Source organism: Hipposideros armiger, unplaced genomic scaffold (assembly GCF_001890085.2).
Source record: "Hipposideros armiger isolate ML-2016 unplaced genomic scaffold, ASM189008v1 scaffold_10, whole genome shotgun sequence".
Taxonomy (NCBI): Eukaryota; Metazoa; Chordata; class Mammalia; order Chiroptera; family Hipposideridae; genus Hipposideros; species Hipposideros armiger.
In genome coordinates, this window is record NW_017731360.1 from 247527 (window position 1) to 270215 (window position 22689).

Here is a 22689-nt window from a genome sequence, read left to right on the forward strand (position 1 = left end):
AGAGCTCGCTCAAGAGTTTGAGCTCTGAGCAACAGCGGTTCGAGTCCAGCCTGAGCTGAGCAGCCGCTGAGCTGCCAACACGTAGCAGAATGGCTCAGCTAAAAAAAAAAAAAAAAATCTATTAAAAAAATAAAATAAATAAAAAGAAGAAAAAAAAAAGAACTGTGGCTGACACAAAGCAGGTCCCACATGACTATTTATTTAGTGAATTAGTGAAAAAAATGAAAAAAAATCCCTAGCAAAGAATGAAAGTAAGTGATCCTGGGGCTCATGGAGGTAAAGTCCCCTTCAAGGTCACAGGGCTGAGCAGGACCTCGACCAGATAGATCCCTTATCCCCACTGAGCCCTGCCTCTCCCAAATCCAACACTCTTGCCCTTGGCCGCCTGAGAACCCAGGAATAAATTAGTGTGGTCCAGGGAAGGGTCCGGACAAAAGTGAAGACGGCTCCATTCATTTCTGGCTGGACTTCTGACTGCAGTGCTATTCATGCCTCAGTTTCTCAATCTGGAAGATGGGCACCTGCCGCCCCACTAACGCGTGGAGAAGGATTCAGGAGGAACAAGAAGAGTTGTCCTTCCTGCCTTTCTCCCCCCTCCGGAGGGGCTGGACCAGCCTGAAGTGCCCGAGGTGCAGCCAGTCACACCTGTGCTCGGGCTGAGGGGATAGGGTGGTGTTGTCAGAAGGTGCCTCCGACAGAGCCACAGGCTCAGGGCTGCGTGGCCCCTCATTTTCCTGACACCATCACTGTAGACTGGACAAGAAACCAGAGGCCCAGAGAAGGGAATGGGGCATGATTTGGGACATGGAGGGATCAAAGGCAGGCCAGACAAGACAAGAACGTGGGTATTGCCTCCCAGCTCAGGTCTCTCCCCTCCCTGAGCACAGGCAACACCAGGGTCAGGCTCTGTCTGCTCCACATGGGTACTGGCCCCCATTACTGCATCCTGGTCGAGGGCAGCCAAGGGTCTACAAGGCTGAGATTGACAGACAGGCCAGGCAGGGCCACCGGCTCTGACCACAGAGGCCTGACCCATGGGCTGAAGGCCTGGGAGAGGCCCATGGCCTCTGCATCCTCCAGGCTGCCACCGATGGTCAGGGACCTCGCAGGCACCAAGCCTGGCTTCTCAGGAGCCAGATGAGGCTGATAGGTGAGGTGGAGTGGGAGGCAACAGGTGTGGGAGCCTGGGCGTGGGCGCCGATAGCACAGACACTCTGCTGTGAGACGCCATGAGGGTTTAGGGGCCCCGACCTTAATGTGCCTGAGGCCTGGGCCTCCAAACGAGAAAAGGATCCTGCTAGGTGTCTAAGCCCCCACATCGGCCTAGGTAATTACCAGTTAAAACCACTCTCACTGGGAGTTCTACTAGTACAATTAGTACGACAGAATAAAGAAGGCTCTTCTGACAGCTGGCTGGGCCCGCCCACAACTGGGCTTCCACTGAACAAGGACCTGCTTGTTGATCCCACAGCGTCAGAGGCCTTAGGTCCTAATGAAACACACAGAGATGGCAGGGGAAGAAGCTGGGGTTTGGAATCCACAGCCTGGATGATGAAATGCATGTGCTGTGTCGCCCTGGGCTGGCCATTTAACCTCTCTGAGCCCATGAAATGAGGCTGGTAAAACAGCTTCACGTGGTGCTACACAGATGAAACGAGGACTTATAAGGCTATGGAACTTCAAATGCTAGTTCTTATTCTAACACTGGTGGAAACACCTTTGGTTGGCTTTTAAAATCTGTTTCTGGGTTTCACATGTGTGTAAGGCACATGGGGACATTCTCATCACAACCACCACAAGGCTGGGCAGCAGCTGGGAGGGGCTGGAGTCAGCAGCGACCAGGGCCAGGTTCACGCTAAAAGCGGGTAATTTTCTGCCCATCCCACGTATCAACCAATCACACAACTCTGATCACTGATCACTAGGTGTCCCATTTTACAAGGAGGGACCTGAGGCTCAGAGAGGGTGAGGGACTGCCTAAGATCACACAGCAGTCAGGAGGGGAACCAGGTCTTCCTGAGCTCAGGGTGCTGCTCAATTCATAGCAGCAGCTCCCACGAGAACTGTGCATGCCCTGACCCAGGGGATGTTGGGATAAGCAGGACATGGGCTGGGTGGTGACTCACTTTAATAGATGGCTCCCTGGGGGACGTTCTCAGGGTTACTGCCTCCACAGCTCTTCCTGGTCCCGAGCCCTGGGTCAGCTTGTCCCGAGGACAGAGCTCCAGCCTCAATTCCATATACTCTGTCCCCAGTCCCCACCCCACGCTCTCACTAGAAAGATGGCATCCAGAACCCACAGGCTGGAGTCCCATGCCTTGCACTGGGCTCCCAGCAGAGGTTAACAGCTGCCTCTGGCAGCTCACTGCCCCACCTCAGCCCACCACCAGTTCTGGGTTGGAAGGGACACAGGCCTCCTTGGCTGTCCCCTCCTCCTGCCCTCGTGTAGGAAACAAGTGGCTGAGGACCCCACAATACCTGTTGTTGCTCCGTGTCCCCTGGGTTCCTCTGCCGAAACCTCTCTTAAAGCTCCCTCCACCCTGAAAGCCTGATCTCCTGACAGCAGGAATGTCCTTAAGGACTGGATGCAGAACAGATAGCCTGGGCCTGTCCTGGCTCAGTCTCATAGAGGCTGTGCCATCCTGGGCGTGACACTGTCTCTCTGACCCTCACTGTCCTCATCTGGGAGATGGGGATGAATATCATGGCTGTTAACCGGATTGTTGGGAGGATGCAGAGTGGTGCTACAGGTGAAGGGAGGCTGGTGGCCTTGGCAAGAGGCCTCTCTCTGCTCTTGGCCCCACTGCTCTCCCCACCTTGGGCTGAGCTATCGTTCTTGGGTCCCCAGGTTCAGTCTGGTGTCTGCCTGAGCCCAGACCCCTGCCCCTCACTGATCACAGATGGGAGGCAGCGCAGATGGGGGACAAATATTCATGACTGTAGATTTAAAAGGTTAGTATACTGGAAAAAGATACCTTTGAGAACTTGAAGGGTAAATGGCGCCACGATTTGGAGTGAAATTTCTGCAGAGGAAAAGTTGGGCTTTGCCTGGCAGCACAATGAGGAGCCAAGCTGCCCAACAGGTCATTCCACAGGCCTGGACACTCACTGCATGTCAAGCCATGTCCCAGGTGCTGGGCGTGGGTGACATGACCACAGACTGCCCCACAGAGCTGAGCCTACTCCCTCCCCACCTGCTCCCCTGACAGCTGCACCCCCACCTTCAGGCTCCTGGCTGCTATGGACTCAGGACATCTGGGTTCTCCTCTCAGCTCTGGTCACTTTGGTGATGTGACCAGGGTTTTCCACAATGAACTTTGTCCCTCTCTTCAGCACTGCCCTTATCACAGTGACAGCATCACAGCCTGTTTACTCATCTGTCTCCTCAGGACCAGACTGTCTTCCTGGCACTGCCCAGGTCCACCCGACATTACATGATTCCTATTCTTGGGTGTGTTTGGGGGCGGGTGACTGTACACGCCCCTAGGACTCACATTCCTGCGTCTACCCCGCCCGACCCACTGCTCACCGACCCCCACACCCCGTAGACCTGGCTGCCTTGACCTCGGCAGCTCCCACTCCCCTGTGGGGGCCTGTCCACCACACGGTGACTCCCGCTTCATCGCAGGGGACACCCACCGCCCAAGGTTGTGCGCGCTCCCCTGCAGCCCGTGTTCCTCCGCGAGGGGCCATCGTGGGGGCGCTCGGACACTCAGCTCGCCGTCCCTACAGGCGCGTTCTCGCGGAGGTTGCAGGGTTACCGCAGAGTCAGAAACGCCCATCCCTGGAGTCCATACTCACCCATGTTGACGAAGCTCATGACCAGGTCCGTGCGGCCAAGGCGCCGCTCGCGGGGGCCGCCGTCCTCGTCGTCGTCGCCGGCCATGGCGTGGTAGAGGTCCAGCATGAAGAGCGGCGCGGACGCGGGCAGCCGGACAGCGGCGGGCGGCGCGCGGGGCCGTGGTCGCCCCGGCAGTCCGAGCACCGCCAGGATCTCGCGCTGCAGGTCGCGGCGCTCGCGCGGGCCCAGGCGGCGCTGCGAACAGCCGGGCGCGGGGCGCAGGCCGGGGCCGCCGCCGCTCAGCGCGCACAGCGCCAGCCCGAGGAGCCAGAGCGGCCCGGGGCGCGCGGCCATGGCCCGGCACGCATCCGCTGCGCCGTCGGTCCTGGGCTGGGACCCCGACGGCGAGCAGAGGACCGGCGTGTTCCGAGGCAGCGAGAAGAGACGGGAGTCCCCCGCGGCTGCAGCGCCGACCCAAGAGCGCTCTGCGCGCGGCACCTGTCGCGGCTCCGGGTGGCGTGGCCGGGAGAGCCACCACCTCGGATCAGGTGCTACACGGGGGTCTGGGGACCGTCAGGTAATCTATCTGTCGCTGCCGTGCCCTCCAGTCAGGCTGTTGCCGAGGTCCTCTCAGTCCAGGTGGCGGGTGACCTCCAGTGGGTGCTCAGGGAGGCGCGGCCTTGGAGACGCCCTCTCAGCCTGACCCGCGGTTTGTGCTCTGCGCCCCGGCCGCAGCGGCCCAGAGTCGCGAGCCCGGCCGTCGGGTCCCGCCTCTTCCAGGCCTGACCAATAGGGACGCGGAGGCGGGGCCAAGGCCGCGGAAACCTCGTCTTGGAAAGGGTTCCTGTTGGATGTTGGCGCGGGTAACGGCGCCCGGGAGATTCGACCTGCTGATGGGTGGTGGGCTGGTCGTACGCGGGGTCCGCAGCTCAGGCGCCGGGGTCGTCAGGGTCGTCCTGAGCTGCCCTCGCAGCGGCTGGCTACGCCGTTGGGCGGGCACGGGGCCTAGGTCTGGGGATCCCAGGGTAGCGGTAGGGCGGGGAGGGTCCTTGAGCGCCCTCGCCCGGGACGGTATCCCGAGCCTCGGTCCGGCCAGCGAGTGACCCGCCTTGGTGCGCGGAGTGTCGCCCCATGCCCCAAAACGCGGCCTCCGTCTTGTCTGGAAGGACTCCGTGGGTTCCAGCCCGGACAGCAGGGCGCTTTCCTCTCCCAGCATCTGCCTGGCCCAGGTTCCCTGCTACCGCAAGCTCCTCGCCAGCCTCTTGGCGTCTTCCCTGCTGTCTCCTTCCTTTACGCTAGCGCAGTCGCTGCTCCCAGTGCGCCCACCCACCTGGCTCTCGAGCGCTGCTGGCCAAGACCCCAGGCGGCCCGCTCGCCCACCACGCCCGCCACCCACCTATGGGTCTAATCTCCTGGGAGCCAACACCCGCGACACCAACCGCCAGCTCTTGCTGCGCCCGCTGCGGACCCCGCGTGCTGATATAGCCTTGAACCGCAGACGTGCACCTGCCTCCAGCCCGGCCAAGGACCTCGGGGGCCCTTCCGGAGCTCCTGGGAACCGCTTTTGCGCATAATTGTCCAGGCCCTCAGCGGCTTGGAAGGCCCCTCACGGGAACTTCTGGATTGACTAGCCCCTTTCTGCCCAGCCTGGTCTTCCTTAGGCGCTTTCTCACTGCACTTATTTATGGTTAAGGTGCTGCTCCTGAAGGAAGTGACACCTAGAATGGGCTCAGGCAGTTGGAAGAAATTGGTTAAGGACAGGAAATCCACATCACATCATTTGGGGCCTCGGATGTAGCCTGTAATTCTCAGGTTGTGTATCGCCCAATCCTGGCCTTCTGACTAGACTGCAAACAGCCCAGTGCTGTAATAGCAAAAATCATTTATCTCAATTTAGAATGAGTGGAGATGGCTGTATTCTTTAAATGGCCTCACATTCCCATAAACCACGTGGGCCGCTCTGTGTTGTGCAGTCAGAGACGAAGCAGACCAGCTCCGGGTCCCCAGAGCCCCCAGGTGAAGTCTTTTCTGAAGGCAGAATGAAGGTTATGCTCTGACAGAGGGGCCTGCAAAGTGAAGAGGAAGGGGAGAGGAAATAGGGGTGGGTGCTGGATGTAAGTGGAATCCTGGAACTCCAGAACTGGAAGGGAGCTGAGGTGGGGAAGGTTTCAAGAGAAAGTGGTATCAAACAAAGGCTTTTCCCAGCCACCTGGCAACTCTGTGAATTCAGGGAAATTAACCTCTCTCAGGCTCAGCTTCTCATGTATAAATGGGGCTCCCAATTCTAGGGTTGTGATGGGGATGAAATGAGAATGTACATAGAGCACTTGGCACAGTAACAGGCATACAGTAAGCATTCAATAAATGTTAGCTATTCTCATTTAAGGCCCCAGGAATCCCCATTCATCCTCTACCCTACACCAAATTTGTGTTACTTGTTTAGCACTTGTATCATAGAACTATAATTTTATTTTAACCCCCTTTCGGGCAGCCCTGTATTTCCCACATGGTCTTGCATACAGCAGTTGTCTGTTGAATCGAAATATACTTTCTGCATACTCCACTAGCTGAGCTTTGTTGCAAAGACTGAGGGAAAACCTTAAGAAAAACAAGTGACCATCGTCCAGATTTAAAAGATGGAGGTCAAGCTGTTTTCAGCATGCTTCTGCAGCCAGGCCCAGTAGGGGAAGCAAATTTGGGTGAAAAGGATTCTACACAAAGTTCTGGCATCTTTAAGTTGCTCAATTCTGTGGAGAATAGAATAAGCACTTCCTTCAGAATCCATGAGGCTGCAGATTCCTTTTAATCTGAATATTTGCCCTTAAACAACTTTGGCCAACATGGCCCATCTTACCAAATTCCACAATTACAAGGAGTATGGCCTAGCGAGTAACACAGGTAGCTGAGTTTGAACCCCTCTTACCTCTCAGTTCTCTGCTTATCTCCTAGTCTAATTCCTGTTGTTACAATTAGTTAATATTTGGCTGTTCTAATTATTATAAAGCCAACTAGGAGCTGGAGGAAATAGAACTGCCAGGCTTGACTAGGGAGTCAAGGGTTACATTCAAGGTCCACGTTTGTCATTTATTGTGACCTCAGGCAAATCACTCTCATCTACTTTTCCATTCCAGTTTCTCCCAATGTAAAACAAAGGAGCTAGATTTGATGAACAATTTTGCTTCCACCTCTAAAATTCTATCATTTAACCAGAAATTTCAGTGTACTGTGGGAAATTGGCCACATTTTCTCAAACCCTAGGATCTCTGTGATTTCTAATACAGAAATCTTACATATTGGTATTTGTTTAATCACATAAGTGGGGCAGATTCCCTACAGATATGTTAATAGCCTGATTATTTGTTGCCTTGTTAAATGAAATTAATGAGGATAAAATAAACAAGAAAAACTCTTATTAATAAGATCCATAATTTATCCATCAAGACATTTTGATTTGAATAATGCATTGAAGTACCTAAAACATAGTCATATCCCAGAGTAACATGTTATATATAAGGTAATGGTTGAGCAGAAAAATCAGGAAATACAAAATATTTGTTACTGCAAGCAATTTTAATACAAAAGTGTCTTGTTTTTAAACAGTTCATTGGTAGAGCTTCAGTTTCTGCCTCAATTAAAACCAATTGAGATAATCACACAGCAACATGGTCGGAGCTGAAGAGGAACAGCAGCTAAAAACAGGAGCCCCAGACAGCCCCTCTTCATGGTCACTTGGTCAGTTGACTTTATTACGCACAAAAAAAAGACGGAAGCAAACGGGACTTGTTAACAAGTGTGCTGGTGAACTCCTTTAAAGGATGAGCAAGTGTTTGTTTTATGTCCACATTTTCAGAATAGGCTCGTGGAATTCATTCCTCAGTTTGTGGGAAGTTGATCGACCATTTAAATAAATAGCAAAAAATGCAGATAAACAAATCTGTAATTCACAATGCCACCAAGGAATCTCCCCTTGGCAAGGGCCTGGGTCCTGGTGAGCACAGGAGCTGTTGGTGGCCAGGCTGGATAGGAAGTTACAAACCAGGACTCTTAAAAACCCCAATGTTCGGACGTTTTCTGAACAGTTACACTTACCCCTGAATTCTAGCAGCTATTTGTCCTTTAAACACCCAGTACTGAAACAGTATTCAAAGACAGTATTGCAATGAAGACCTTTTGCTGTATCATGTGCAAATGTTACCTATATGAGGTTCCCTCTCTTCAGCTAAAATCACACAACATTAAAAATAATGGAAAAAGCAATTAGAAGTGCCCTCCCCTCAGTTCTTGCTAATTGAGGTGTCTGTGATTTACAAAAAAAGAGTTCCTTAAACACTGCAAGATTCTTATTTTTTTTAATATAATTTATCTTGCTGAGATAGCAAGTCAAGTTTATAAAGATGCATTTAGGAATAATCCTAAAAGATAAAGCAGGTTTATAACCCTGCGCTGCACAGAAACCCTATTTAGAGGCTTTTCTTTCTTTTTTAATACATTTTGACCTTTCACTTGTTTTTCTCAAATATTTCTTTCATTTCTGGGCCCCATCCATTACAGGGTTACCAGGAGGCAAATTTTATCTACATAAATATTCACATGAAAATAGTAACTTACAAAAAGAAAAAAAAAATAAGGCAGCTTCATAACACAATTATTCTTTTACACTTTTAACAATATAACTTCTCCCGTTCAGAATAAATATACACCCAATGTATGGAGCAGGATTCAAAGTGGACAGAGGCTTGGGGGTGCTTGTACAGTGTTATCGCTTGGGAACTGGAGTCCTGGGGGAGGCAGTGGTGGTCTTCTTCGACATGGTTGGGATTTTGGAAGGCTTGTTTAGCCCTCTCCTGGAGCTGCCCTGGCCTCCAGCAGCACTGCTTTCTGAAGTGTCTGAACAAGCAGACTGCGTCTCTAAAAGGTCAAAGTCAGAGGCATCGCTTCCTCGCCGGCTGCTGGCTCGACTTCCAGCTCGACTCCCGGCCCGGCTCCCAGGGCGACTGGCTGACTTTTTAGGGTCTGGAATTCAAGAATAAAACAGCAGCCTTAATAAGAGATGTCAGGATTCTGAGCCTAATACCACTGTGTGACGTTGGGCAAATCAGAGCCTTTCTGGACCCCGTTCTCCTCATCTACACAGAAGTCTCTGGTTTTATGATTCTACTGAAGCAGCTTGCCTCCTGAGGATTACAAACGAGCTTCTATCAGCAGCACTGTTAACCTCATATGTCCCCGAGGTGGTACTGGGCAGGGCTGCTAGCTGGGGTAACCCAGGGGCAGGTTGAAAATGGGGGCGATGGGAAACAGTTGCCATCTTTCCCTGTCTCAGCTCACCAGCAGTGATAATAAATACAGGCTGTCAGAAAAAATTACCAGAAAATTGCCAATCCCAACACTGGACAGGCTTCTGAGGAAGGCCCTGCTTCAGGAGGCTGTTTTCATTTACATTCTCCCAAATATAATCATTTCTGATCAAGAATAGGTGGTCTGGCTTTGGCTGTGGAAGCACCTACTCTCAGAAGGCAAGTCTGAGCTCGTTGTAGTGATGGGAGGAAAAGTAAAGGTCAGCAGAAAATCTGCAGTTGTGTTTTCTGGGCATCACACCTAACTGTCCTCTCACAATCTGCTCCTTGGGGAGCAGTGAAGCACGCCGATGGGCTGCTGTCTCCAAATTCCTAGCCTGGCCATGACCCCCACACCCCCATCCCAATGCACAGGTACTGCGGCAGGTACTTACCTGCCCGATTAGTTTTGGCACCTGTGGAGGCTGGGGAAGAACTATTGCTAGTATCACCAGCAAGGGATGTTCGACTAGAATGAAAAGTTGGTGTTGGCCGTTTCAATTTGCTGCCTGTTGATGGGGTAATCTTAAAAAAATAAAAAGTTCATATTTACTTGGTGAAATCTTTGACAGAAATTCAATTTTAAAATTTAAAATTAAAATTTAGATCCTTTAATCTAATTGATTGAAAAGCAAATTAAAAGTCCAGGAAAACAAAGATTGATTTTGAAAGTGTCCTAGGTCATGTATTTTTGATGATTCCCAAAATAAAGACTTCACATTCCAATTTTAAATTTCAAAATGCTTCTAATACCTTTTATCTTACTGACAAATTTCTAATAAAAATGGAAAAAAATCTTCAAATAGTAAGAGTACAATAGTTTTAACAAACAGAAATATGGTGAATGAGTCAAGGAAAAAAATCTAAATAATCCCAAGTATTAAAGCTTTGGGGTTAGAAATGTGCAATATGAGTTCAAGCCCCACATATTTAATATGGAGATCTGAAAATTACTCCAATCTCTATCACTAGGTAGGTACAGAAACTTCTGTCACGATCTTTCAGTCCATTTCCTCACTGGTAAAATGTAGTTAAAATTACTTGACTTTTGGGTCAAATGAATGATTAGGAGAAGTACAGAGTGTGGCTGTGATGTCAGGAACACGGAGTCTGGGCCCTGTGACTTACTTAAATTAATCTCTGTCTTTACTTCTCCCTCAGAAACTCAGGGCCACTCTGACTTCATTCCTGCTACACCCCCTCCCGTTCGATCTATCCCAGCCACACTAACTGCCTTGCTGTCCCTCCAACAGCCCAGGGATGGTTCCTGTTTGTTGTCTGTTTTTCCTGCATTAAAGTGTAAACTCCACAAAAGCAGGGACTTTTGTTTTTGTTCACTGTCATACCCTCAGCACCTAAAACGCTGTTTGGCACTGAGAGGGGGCTCAATGAAAACTTGTTGAATGAATAAATCATGTGTAGGAGCACTTCCTAAACTGGAAAAGAGCGGGATAGATGTACATTATTATTACTGCTACTGGTAGGGAGCTGCCTTTCCTATCTTTTTTTTTTTAAAGACAGTAGCAGACTTAATTTGGAAAAAGAATATTTTAAATCTGTTTGAAGTTATCACTCCATGCCACAGCATGCTATTCCAATTTTTCTTTGAAGTCAATTGTGTAAATTGTTTTCCAGGACCTTTAAAATGTTTATACACTTAGAAGAGTAAAGCAACCCATTTCATTGTGATTCTTGTATTTCTTCAATATATAAAGCAGCAGCAGAAGCGACAGAAAGTGATTAACGTTCAAGCACAAACCCTCCTGGCCCACACAGGAGGAAGAGCACCAGTTTCAGAAGCTACTGTTGGGAGCACTGCTGCTGGGAGTACCGCAGCCCCAGAGGCCCTGGCCTGGGAGTCCCCATGCGGATATGGTCTGGCTGCAGAACACCAATAGGTAAGGAAAGATGAAACCTCGAGATGAAATGAAACAAAAGGTAAAACTAACTTAAGATGAAACAAAAAGGCTGATCTAGCAGACTCCTGTGAGAATTTGCACTTCATAATTAAAACATTTAACATTTTAGAACTTTTGAAATGTTCATGAAACTGGAGCCACTGAGGAAGCAGAAAAGCAAGCTAAGCAGGTTGAGTCTTGGGGTTTTAGTGGCGGTAGGTCCCTGGATCATGTTCTAAACTAGATCTATTTCTGAACTGGAGTTTTAGCTTGGAGCAGGATGAACCCCGAGGCAGCAGTCCTTTCACAGGCATTGGCTTCTTGTACCTCCCGATTTCTATGGCTGAAGCATTCCATGACTGAAGGCAGTGCTATCTGTTGAGGCACAAGAACCCAATGTTTCCCAGCAGAAGCTAGAATGCAAGTTGTTCGGCTATCAGCCGCTAGCCCATGTTTTGTTTCTGAAACACCGCTCTTTCAAAAGTGCTTGTGCATTTGAATGACTGCACACGAGCATGCTTAACTGTTCATGTGTATTCAAATCAAGGCATAGAAACCCAAGTGCCTAGGCCAGGAAATCCAGAAGCTAAACTCTGAGCCTAACAGCAGCGTCCACTGATACTGTGCTTGGCTGAAGTGGGCAGCACCCACGTCTCGAACCAGTGTGGCGAAGCCGACCACCCTGGGGATGTGGCTCAGGGCAGGAGCACCAGCCACTCTTCTGTTCTCAGCAAAGATAGAAAACTGCTGAACATGCACCATAGTTGAATTTCAAGTGTTCATAACTCATCGGTGTGTCTGACAACTGGAGATTCCAAGAGGCCCGATTATAAATACTATCAATAAACACATCACCAGGAATGACCAATGTTTATCACCCTGAACAAATATCATTCTGAAGACAATTAGAAACTTGTTCAACAATCTGGTCTTAGGCGTCTCTTATTTATCTCCAATTTTAGTGAATCTGAGTTAGAAACACCTGAAAACACTTGACTAGATGAATCAGCTGTGAGAGCAAGCACCACAAGGATAGAAAAGAGCATGGACTCATGTCAGGAAGAGCAGCTGGTCAAGTTCTTGGCATTAGTGAGGGCCTCGTCTTGACGGCGTCCTTAGTCAGCAAAGCCATACTCTACCTCGGGGCTGGGCAGCTGGAGGTCAGGACAGTGGCTGTCCCTGACAGGGGTGCCAGCTTTACTGTTTACCAACCAGGGTTTGTCATAACAGCGAGAGGACTGAAGTGGTGTCTGCGAAATGGAAATCCAAAGGGAAGGATGGGAACAATTGAAAATGGAACAGAAAGGGAGCAAATTTGGAACATAAAAAAAACAAATAGAAGACACTAAATTTTAAAGAAACAAAACAAAGTAAGTGCACATCAGTCCAAGGGGATGGAAGGGACCAGGCAGAAAGGCAATAAATAGCATGCTTCATAGGTGACCCATCATCACAAACCTATCTGTTAGCTCCAGCTGCACAGACTGTGACTGGGTTTTCAAAAGCAGTAACTGGATAGGCTCAAACTCAAACTGGGAATACATGAAAAACAGCACTTCTGACTTAATGACCTGAGTACATATTTTAATAAATGTTCTTTGTAGTCATCTTCCAGGCCCTCCATCTGTGCACCGCTAGGGCCTGGTCAGCCTGGTCTAGGCAGAGCTTGGTCCATATATCTTCACGTTCCTCTCCTCACTAGAGTCTCTCAGAGGCTACAGTGAACAGCGAACATCTGCAAAGAGGGGGACGGGGAAGGAGGCCATAATGGCGGTCAGTACGTACCTTGGTGCCACTGGCTGGGGTGGCTGGAGAAGATGGCATGGATGTACAGCTGTGGTTACTCTGACTAGCGCTGGAGCTGGAGCGGGTAGGCGAAGCTGCCCGGGAAGACGGTTTGGACCTTCGACCCCGTGATCGGAAAGGGGTCATTCCCTGGGACGCTCCCTCAGGTAGGATGAATTTCTCTCTAAGTTCGATATTAGTTCTACCTCGTGCTAAAAAGGAAATAAACACATAAACACACACACACACACACACAATGTCAGTTAATCTTAAAAATTGCATCTCTAATGGTCATATAGCTGCTTGCCCCCATAATAAGTTACATAAGTTACAGGTTTAGTACCATCTGAGGATTCTTCTAAAACAGAGATAAATTCATGAGCTATCAGCCTTGTCATGATTCTGACCCATAGCAGACACATTAATAATAAGCCCTTTGGTTCGCTATAAGAAATCTTTGTATACAAGGTGCCATCACATTCTGTTGTCACAAGTGTGCTGTGCCACTGTCCCCTGGGGTAAGCACAATGCAGCTGGTCAAGGGACAGCAGATGCAGCAGTTCAGGCCTCTGATCTGAAATCAAACCCCACCTTTCTCTCTCACAGGACATGTGTACTTTTTGCTCAGCTTTTGTAGGATACATGGTAACAAAATAGTGAAGAAAAACAGATCACTGAAATCAACATTCTCCAGACTCTTCTATTTGAATTCTGCCGATAATAATCCTAAAGAAAGGGGACCAGGAGCTTGAGGCAGTGAAAAGATCAGTACAGAATCATTCGGAAGTAAACATGTGACCCAGGGGAGGGGAGGGAGGGAGAGAGAAAAAAAACACATACATGTGTACAAGTACAGGTAAAAATCTGAGGTAAAAGCAGCTTTCTGCTGTTGCAATGTGCACGTGGGGGATTAGTAACTGCTCTCTTCTTGAAACACTCTCCTCCCTCGGCCCCCAGGACACCACTATCCTGCTTCTCCGCCTCCCTCCTTCCTGCCACTTCTTAAAAACTGACATTCCACTGAGTTCTGTCCGCAGTCATGTTCTCCCTCTTTAACTTTTAACCTGGTGATGAGCTCATCCACCTGAGACTTCAGTGCCATCAAGTCATGCCTGACTCCCAAATATATCCCAGTGCAGACTCCACCCGAAGTCAGAAGTTATAGCCAATCACTGATTAGACATGATCAAAGCCAGAAACCTGGGAGCCAATGCAGGTCCCTCCTTCCTGATGGCAGTTTGGTCTGCTGTCTACCTTCTAATGCTTTCTTGAATCCGCGAGCCTTTCCGCGCCCTCCTACACGATGTGATTCACATCGCATCTCCTGCAACCTGGATGCCTGTAACAGGCTTCCCACTGGCCTCCTTGGTTCTCATCTTAGTTCCCATTCCTCCCTCACGCCTCATTCCCCAGACTCAATTTCTCAATAAAAATCTGCTATCTGTAAACGATTCAAAGTCCTCCCACAATATTTCATTGCTAACAGCAGAATTTCCCAAACTGAGGCTTTTGAGGGATTTCTTATAAAAAGGAGTTTAGTAAATGCTGTATGCTACATTTCCCCTAGGAGAGCCCTAATGCAACTGTCATTTTGTAAGCTCTGAGAAGTCCTGCAGTAAAGAAATATGCACTTGACCATGATTTTTAGGGTTTTTGAACATCACATGTAGGAGACCAGACCCTAAAGGCAGCCATTTCAAGTTCAGTTTTCAACTACCAAAAAGGCCATCATTTTCTAAGGGATTTATGCTGGTCACCTGATGTTGGCTGGAACAGGTCTGTGAGTTAAAATTTAGTTCTAAGCTATTGTCTAACAGGTAGCGTTTTGGTTTTATAAGATGAAAAGAGTTCTATGGATGGGTGATGGTGATGATAGCAAAACAGTGTGAATGTACTTAATGCCACTGAACATAAAAATGGTGAAGATGGTAAATTTTATGTATGTTTTATCATAATTTAAAAAAATCAGTTCCAGGCCAAATTGTGTCTTAAAACTTCATAAATAAAGTTTTTCTAGATTTTCACTAAAATTTGGAAGAACCAATTTGTCTAATGCTCAGAATCATACACAGTACCGTAGCGTAAAGGTGTATCTAATTGTTAGGCAGGGGCATTCTTTTTATCTCAATCCAAAACATCATGATTTTCGTTGCCATTAATGGAATCAGAAACTTGAAATCTCCCCTTCTGGCAGTACCAGGAACCTAACTGTTAAATATTTCCACTTTTTACATTTGGCTAAAGCAATGAAGAGTTTGAGATGTCTTTCATCTTTTTCAACAGCTATGTAAAAGGAGATAAATGATTGTAAACATTGTCATAAATTTTGTCATCAATTTTTTACTGTCCTCAGTATAAGACTGTCTAGGTCTATGATCCAGAGAGCCAAGGAAATGCCACACAAATAAACACAAAATCTACCCCAAGCGGCACTTCTAGAAGCCACAGTCATCCTCATAGGACCCTAGATAACTTCAAGGAACTTTTCTGTGTGACATTCATGACTTTCCAAATCACTTATTATATCCGCCGGAGTCCTTAAGTGTCCACCTCCTACAACAATTTTTATTTGAATAGAAGTAGCTCATCCTGTCCATCACTGGTAGTTATGATATCTAAGATTGCCGGGATTCTTGACTCTGCAATCAATGGAACTGAGGTGATTACTGAGCTCTAGGAAGGCACTCCTGGAGAGGCACTGGGGAAAGCCTTACCGTGTGTGCTCCAAGGGATGCTGAAAATAGCTACGAGATGGCCCTTCAAATTTCCTTGGGTTTCTAATTTTTAGATAATAAGGACAAAGCAAGCAGTGTTCTCCTTGGCCAGCAGCATAATGTTATCATAGATACAGCAAGTAGAGCAGGCAGCAAACAGGCAACCAAAGATCCTAAAATGTCACATGCAGTATCTCTTTTGCTTGTTTAGTCCAATCACACGTGATACAAAAAAAACCAAAAAAACTTAATAGATTTAGAAAGAAATAATGTTGTTTTACTGAGTTAAAGTTAAAATGATATATACAGTTCCTCATTTAAAACAGTAAAAGAGGATTTTTATGTCAAGGAAATTGGTTTGCAATATAATTAAATTCTAAAACTGATTAAACCCTTTCCAGTTTTGACCAGAATAGGTGTTTTCAAAATTAACAATTTTCTAAAAAAAGGAACTCCTAATGAAAATTATCACTCTGGTTTATTGAAGTGATTTAACAATGAGCTAAAATAAGAGGAACTATTTGTGAGCATATCTGAATTCATGTGAGAACAGCACACTCTTTAGATCTAAATGCTTCTGAATATGACTATAAATCACTTCCAAAGGGGTTATATAATTGTACTGTAAACATGCCTGCTAGGTTTATAAATAAGCCTTAATAATCTAATTGTGCAGGCGGAACCACTAATCCACACACAGAAAGGGGAGATGGTGGGTATGTTAGCTTCTGAGACACACGGCGTGTTGGTCGGGAGCACACTCTCTAGAGCCAGACTATCTTGGATTGGAATCCCGTCTCTGTCATTTATTAGTTGTCTGCCCTTGGGTAGGTTATTTAGCTTTTCTATGCTTCAATTTCCTATTCTATAAAATGGAGATAAAAACAGTATCTACACCTCATGGAGGTGTAAATGAATTATAGTAAAGTTCTTATAATAGTGTGTGGCATATAAAGCTATATGAGTATTCGTTAAATAAATAAAAACTCAGAACAAATTCTATGCATTCTGTCTCAACAGGAGTATTATATGCTCCATCAACTTGTAATAGTTAGAAAAGCTATGGTTTGGCTATTTCAAAGCATTCATAAAGGCAGCAGATACCATAGAGCCAAGAGGTGCTACAGTTTAAGAAGCAAAGCCATTCTCAACAGGCTGGGGTGTGGTAAGAGGGACAAAGCTTAAAAGCCAACCTATGGGAGACTGACTGGAAATCGAAGAGCTGGAATCAGAGCGCTTTATTTTACTCCCAGGATGGTGAACTAGAATAAAAAATATGTAAACACAAAGAAACAGAGCAGGAAATGCAGAAACTGGTCAAGAAAGACAAATTGGCCGACAGTAGGGGAGCCTCCCACATATCCACATGCAGCTTGGTTAATAGGAAAAAGGAAAGGACCCAGCTGAAGAAAACGTAGCAACTGGAAGCTGATCATCTCTCCCCTTGCTGCAGCCCTCACACGCCTCTGGCTGCAGGTGCCATCATTCATATTCAACGTACTGTTTCCTTTTGTATTTGGGCCAGCATGCCAGACTTTTCATGTTCAGCAGACAAAAACCCCCTGGTCTTCCATAAGTAATCATCTGTCTTGAAGTGTCTAGGCTCACTTGTTAGGTGTTCTTCATTCCGCCTCCCGGTCAAGGGAGCTCCCCAGTCCTTCCGTGCCTGGGAGGGGTCGCTACCCTCCCCGAGTTGCAGGCAAAGGGGACACTAACAGGGAACCTAAAAGGCTTCATCAGGCTCCTTTCTAGGCTGGTGCTTATTTAACACCTCAAACCGAAATACTCAATGACAGCAATAAATTCCCAATTCTCGCTATTCTCTCCCGACAGCACCAGCCTCTTCTGCTCTCTTTCCCTGGTTTACTCTGTCGCCCTCGGTCTCTAATCTGTGCTAGTGTGATGACGTCTGGGCAGCTCAACAAACAAAAGAAACAAACAGACCCCACCACCAACACTGTGTAAGCACGTGAGATCGGCACTGAGGGCATGCTTTGTGCTCAGGACGGCTCCTTACCTCGGCAGGGGTCATTTTTCACCAAAAATTCATCCAGGGCCATCCACCCTCCACCGACGCGGACCATCACCGTGCTGCGCAGGATGCGGACCAGCCGCAGCTGCTGGGAGTCCCCGAACTGCAGGACCAAGGGGAGACTGATGAGGGAGTGCCTTGGAGCAGGCTGCACCGCCTTTCCAGAGCAGACTGTATTCAAATACAACCACAGTCGGGTCGTTTGGGGAGAATTTTAACTCCAACTATTTTTCATTTTCCACAAAAATAATTTTTTTAACTTTTTTTAAAAATTATAATTTATTGGGGTGACAATGGTGAAAAAGAATTTAAAATACGGAAAAGCTGAAATACCAAGCTAAACGCCAGTAGCTTGATATATGCTTTCTATTGGGATAAAGTTAACTTCTGATGGTCCTGCCCCCAAACCAACGGGAAGGCAGAGGGTAGACACACGTCAGCTCACGTTGATACTTTAAAAAATTCTGCCCAAATTAAAACCCAGTAATGAAATTCTTCATTATGTTAGTTTGTTTTCATAAAAGGTAGCTAATAAGGTGAGTGTCAACTTCTGAATACAGTGTGCTCAAAAGTTAAATGGAGAACAGCAAATATTATAGTATTTCAAGCCTTAAGGAAGCCCTTGCAAAGCATCATTCTTATTACTAGCTTAGAAGGAAATTCGATTTCCCACATCAGGTTTTCAGAAATAAACCTAAAGTATTCTCTAATTGTGATGTCACCAGCAGAAAAGCTTCTTTAGCTGAACAAATGATTAGATAGTATTTGTACTAAAATTTAGTTGAAGAAATCAAAATTTTAATTTACCATGCTGATTATAAATAGAATTCAACAATCATTTGGGGATGTTAAGACAAGCATGGCTCTCTGATATTTACTTTTTCCTTTTTGGCCTAATTCCTACTTCTTAGCCCCGTTAACATCTGAAGTTTCCACTGCATAAATTACCCTCTTCCCAAAATAAACTAAGAGGCAACAAAAGAGAATCATGCTGAGACCCCAAAAGAAAAATCAAACTGTTGGAGAAATACCATTCCTAAAATTATTTAATTCGAGGAAAATGTTGGGGTGGGAGAGTGGAGAGAAAGAAGGGACTAATTAATCACTTAATTAGGATTTTCAAAGTTATAAAGGAGAACCATAACTTTGAAACAATGTAGACAAACTGAAAATGCCAGAAAGGATGTTTGAGAAGAACACATAACCAACCTCCCCCCAAATTAATATATTTGTCGTAATTCTTTTATTATTTTGCACTGACTCAAGAGCACTATTTATACAGGTTAGGTGACTGAAAAATATCACCCCCCCAAACCTTTACTTTGAAAATAAAAATAGTCCTCCATCTTTCACCCCATACAGTTGAAAAGATTTTATACAAAGTGACCACAGCAACAGCACGGTGTAGTGTGAAAAGCACTGAGGTGGGGACCCAGAGGTGTGAGGGAGTAAACGTCCTGTCCCGGGAAGGAAGCTGCCCCTCTGGCCCAATGAGTGAAAATGGGGAGGCCCTTTGGGGGGAACTGAGGATTCCACCAGGCCCAAGAGCAGTAACGGCCTGAGTCACAATTTGGGGTTCTATCCAGATAGGTGAGGAGAGGAAGGAAATAAGGGCCTATATGTCCTCTAGAGTGAGTCAAGGAAGAACCACATTACTGTGTCCTGTAATTTATTTTCAGTCTTTAGAATTACTCCATTTATTTCATTCTTTTCCCCCTTAATTTCTTACTAAAGCCTCCTCCGAGAGATTCTAACTTGTTTCTGCTGAGCCATGGGGAAAAGTCTGACCCAAGTCTGCAGCGACAGTGGCTGGGGAAGCTGAGGAGAGTGATGGAAGGGGTTACAGCAGCTCTGAAAATGGGGACCTGCGCAAACCTGGCAGAGCTGGTTGTCTGTAAGGCAAACACCCCAGAACAAAATCTTAGGGGCAACAGTAGCTTCTGTTTCCTTCTCTTAAGTGGAATTTCTCTTACAGTGACAAAGGTACTTGCAGTGGCTATGACTTTAGCAGTGTGACTGTCGGCGTGTGATCCTTTAGGCCTCCGGTGCCTCATGTACAAAATGAACTTCACAGCTTGGTTCCCAACATTGGAACCAACTCATTTGACCCTCTGCTGGTCACTGGAGCTGTAGAGGAGGACATGAGTGCCACCTCAGAGGGGCCCCTGGTACCTGCATGCTGTCATCAGCGAATAGGCACACCCTTGAGGTACTACCTGGCACTCCTGTGCAATGATTTATTTATAGCGAGTTTCACTGTTCCTGTTTTTAGTTTCTTTCTATCCTCTGTTCTTCCCACTGGCCCAGAAGGTTACTGTCGTTAGTGATTATTACAGTGCCTGGAATTTAACATTGATTGAGGGCCTCAAATCAACTTAGTGTTTCTGATTTCTCATCACAAGACAGACTTTACCCATGCAACTTCCTTCCATTTGAAGACACAGGACCCCAGAGCCCTCAGAAAGATCTAAAAGGTTCGAGTTACCAAGTAGAGTCAAAAGCATTCAATCTTTTTTGCAAGTCTAATTTGATCCCATTAGATTTTGGCTGGCTGGCATAAACGGCAAACTTCAGGCTATGGCCAATTATAATTTCCACACTACACTTTCTGGGTACCTTATAATGATAAAATACCGTAAGTGCCAGTAACTATAAATATTAATGAGGTATTTAAACAGACTGAGTATTTAAATACCCCAAGACTTTCTGACTTGGTGTACATTATAAAATTTGTGTTAACTGTCAAAAGACTTCAATCGAGACATGCTAACTGGCATTCCGAATAACTTCCCACACAGAAGTACAAGACCAGACTCTTTTTACAAGGATGGGTTACAACTCAGTGCAGCATAGTATCATCATCTTAAGCCAACCTAATTTTGAATGGAAAATTTCATCTCCTTTGAAAAACAATATCGACTTACAGATCCTTTTGCTGCTAAGACAGCTCTACAACACTAGCCCTGTGAGCAGTTCCTCTACTTGGTAAGACAACCAGATGTGACCCAGGCATGCTTCAGAGTATGTCCTCTCCCATAGCAAAGAACAGGCATTAGCTACACAGATCATTTCCATGGAGGAGCATGTTGCAAGGCACACTGTACCTGATTGCCGAGGAAGAACTACAGACAGTAAGAGTAAAGGACGGAGGAAAGAAAAAAAAAAAAAAAGAACATTTTGTCAAATTAACACTAAGGAATGCAAATCATGTAATCATGTTACCAGTCTTCAAGCATAATGACACCTGCTAACCATCTTCTCACCGAGCTCCTCACAGGGACGCGGTTATACAAATTAAGACCTAACCTTCACTCCATGTTGCTCATACTATTAACTTGCTTCTCTCATACATAATTAAAAAGACCCAGGAAAACAAAATCCAACAAGCAAGCGTAAGGCTGCTTGGAGCTTTATTAGCTAAATGCCCTGGGCTGGTCCAAGGCAAAGTCGCCCAACAGTCCCCAGCTAAGAGTAGCACCGCGTGCTTCTGGTGTACTCGGAAGACATTTTTGAGGTACTAATGGAACCTAGATTTTTTTCCTGTTTCTAACTTGGTGCTTGTAACTGTAATCTGACATGGCCTTTTAACTCCTCTGCCAATCCTAGACTTTCCCTAGGACTTTAGAGAATTCCTGACAAGCTGCTGAATATATTTTGGGAGTCCTTCTATGTCCCGATCCTGGTCCCAAAAGCTGAAACAGCACAGTTCACTGTCAGTTGTGTTGTGGCCACACTCAGCATGGCTTTCCAGGGATCACTGAGTGCGGCACCACCCAGGGCATCCAAGCCGTTTATAGCCCAGCTCAGAGGAGGCAGCATGTCCCCTGGGCCTTGACACAGTCCCTCCAGCCCTCTCTGAGCCCAGGAGTATCCAGGCTTACAATGACCAGCTCTTTGGGGTGAATGGTCAGTCATTATCTTACAGTAGAGGTGTCCTTGTTTCCCTAAAGACTTTGGTGAGCAACAAAAAGAGGGCTTTGAAATGTCTCCTATATTGAACTTAAGTACAATACAAGCTACTATTAGCTGACACAGCACTGTTTTCAGATGGACTACGTAGGGGACTAAGCTTAGCCCAACAGGACACCTGACATTGGGAATCTATAGAGACAAAAACGTATCTCAGGTCCCACTGGCTCCGGTCCTCCAAGCACTGGCAGTGGGAAGGTGGGGGTCATCGATTTGGCTGTGTGCCAGGCTGCCTTCACCTGTAAGGGCCATGTTGGAGGAAAAACCGCCACAAAGAACTGCTTTTCTCCTCCTTACCCGGTATTTATTCTCTCCAATCTGCTCCACCTGGAACCTTTTTGCACATTTGCACTGAGCCACTTGTCTTGTGACCTATTGGTTGCAAATAACAAAAAAGAAAAGTGTGAAGGGTAAAGCAAGGCTTCCTCTTCAAAGAAACAAAGATTTTTACATGTAAACAGAGAAGCTATTCATTATGTATTTTTAAGGCACTTCAGGATTTTAACACATGCATTTATCTTCTATTCTGAATTAAGACACACTGTTCTTACTAACTGGGACACTTGAGACATCCAAAGAGAAAAAGTATGAGGAATTCCCAAGTAACTATCCTGCTTCAAAATTCCTTCAGGAAAACGTGCTACTATGCATGCATCAAAGTCAGCTAACAAAGCAAATTATGAACTGATGTGAATTTCAACCTAGGAGCCTGACGTTCCCCAGAAGTCAGTCCTGGAGAGTTCCAGGCCACTCCCAAGACCCGCCCCACTGCCTTTCCTTTCCCAGATCAACAGATCTTGGGCTCTCTATGTGCTACTATTGCATTTGCTATTTTCACTGTGGTACAGTTCTTAACTAGGCAGAAAGCTTGGTGGTACACACCATCTTAAACACTAGTTTACACTTCACCCCTTAAATGCTGCATTTGAAGACCACTCCCCTGGGTCCTGAGTCAGGATGCTCAGGACTGGGAGACGAGTCTATTAAAAACACATGGTATCTGTGAACCAGGTTAAGGTTCTCTGCAAACTTCAGAGCCACACAGATGTGGCTCAGTTGTGAGAAGTCATTTAAACTGAGCTACAGTGTCACAGCCAGAGATCCTCTGGGGCAACGTCATCCAGAGGGGGATCACCAAAGAGAACTCCAAACAATCACCTCCTAACAGAGGAGG

General features: G+C 46.7%; 2 protein-coding genes across 2 annotated transcripts in view; both read right to left on the reverse strand.

Moving 5' to 3' along the window:
• Positions 1 to 4135, reverse strand: part of LOC109390927 (bone morphogenetic protein 8B) — a 57005-nt gene extending 52870 nt beyond the window's left edge. The window contains exon 1 of the mRNA XM_019658015.1: positions 3802 to 4135. Coding sequence (XP_019513560.1) covers positions 3802 to 4135 — 334 coding nt within the window. The remainder of the gene's footprint in view (positions 1 to 3801) is intronic.
• Positions 4136 to 7190: 3055 nt separating this feature from the next.
• The window catches only part of MACF1 (microtubule actin crosslinking factor 1), a 335004-nt gene continuing 319505 nt past the window's right edge, over positions 7191 to 22689 (reverse strand). Inside the window, exons 87-93 of the mRNA XM_019657518.1 lie at positions 21813 to 21887; positions 20651 to 20668; positions 17532 to 17649; positions 12801 to 13012; positions 12155 to 12265; positions 9513 to 9642; positions 7191 to 8794 (exon numbers count right to left, since the gene is read on the reverse strand). Of these exons, the coding sequence (XP_019513063.1) occupies positions 8538 to 8794; positions 9513 to 9642; positions 12155 to 12265; positions 12801 to 13012; positions 17532 to 17649; positions 20651 to 20668; positions 21813 to 21887 (921 nt within the window). The 3' untranslated portion in view covers positions 7191 to 8537. The remainder of the gene's footprint in view (positions 8795 to 9512; positions 9643 to 12154; positions 12266 to 12800; positions 13013 to 17531; positions 17650 to 20650; positions 20669 to 21812; positions 21888 to 22689) is intronic.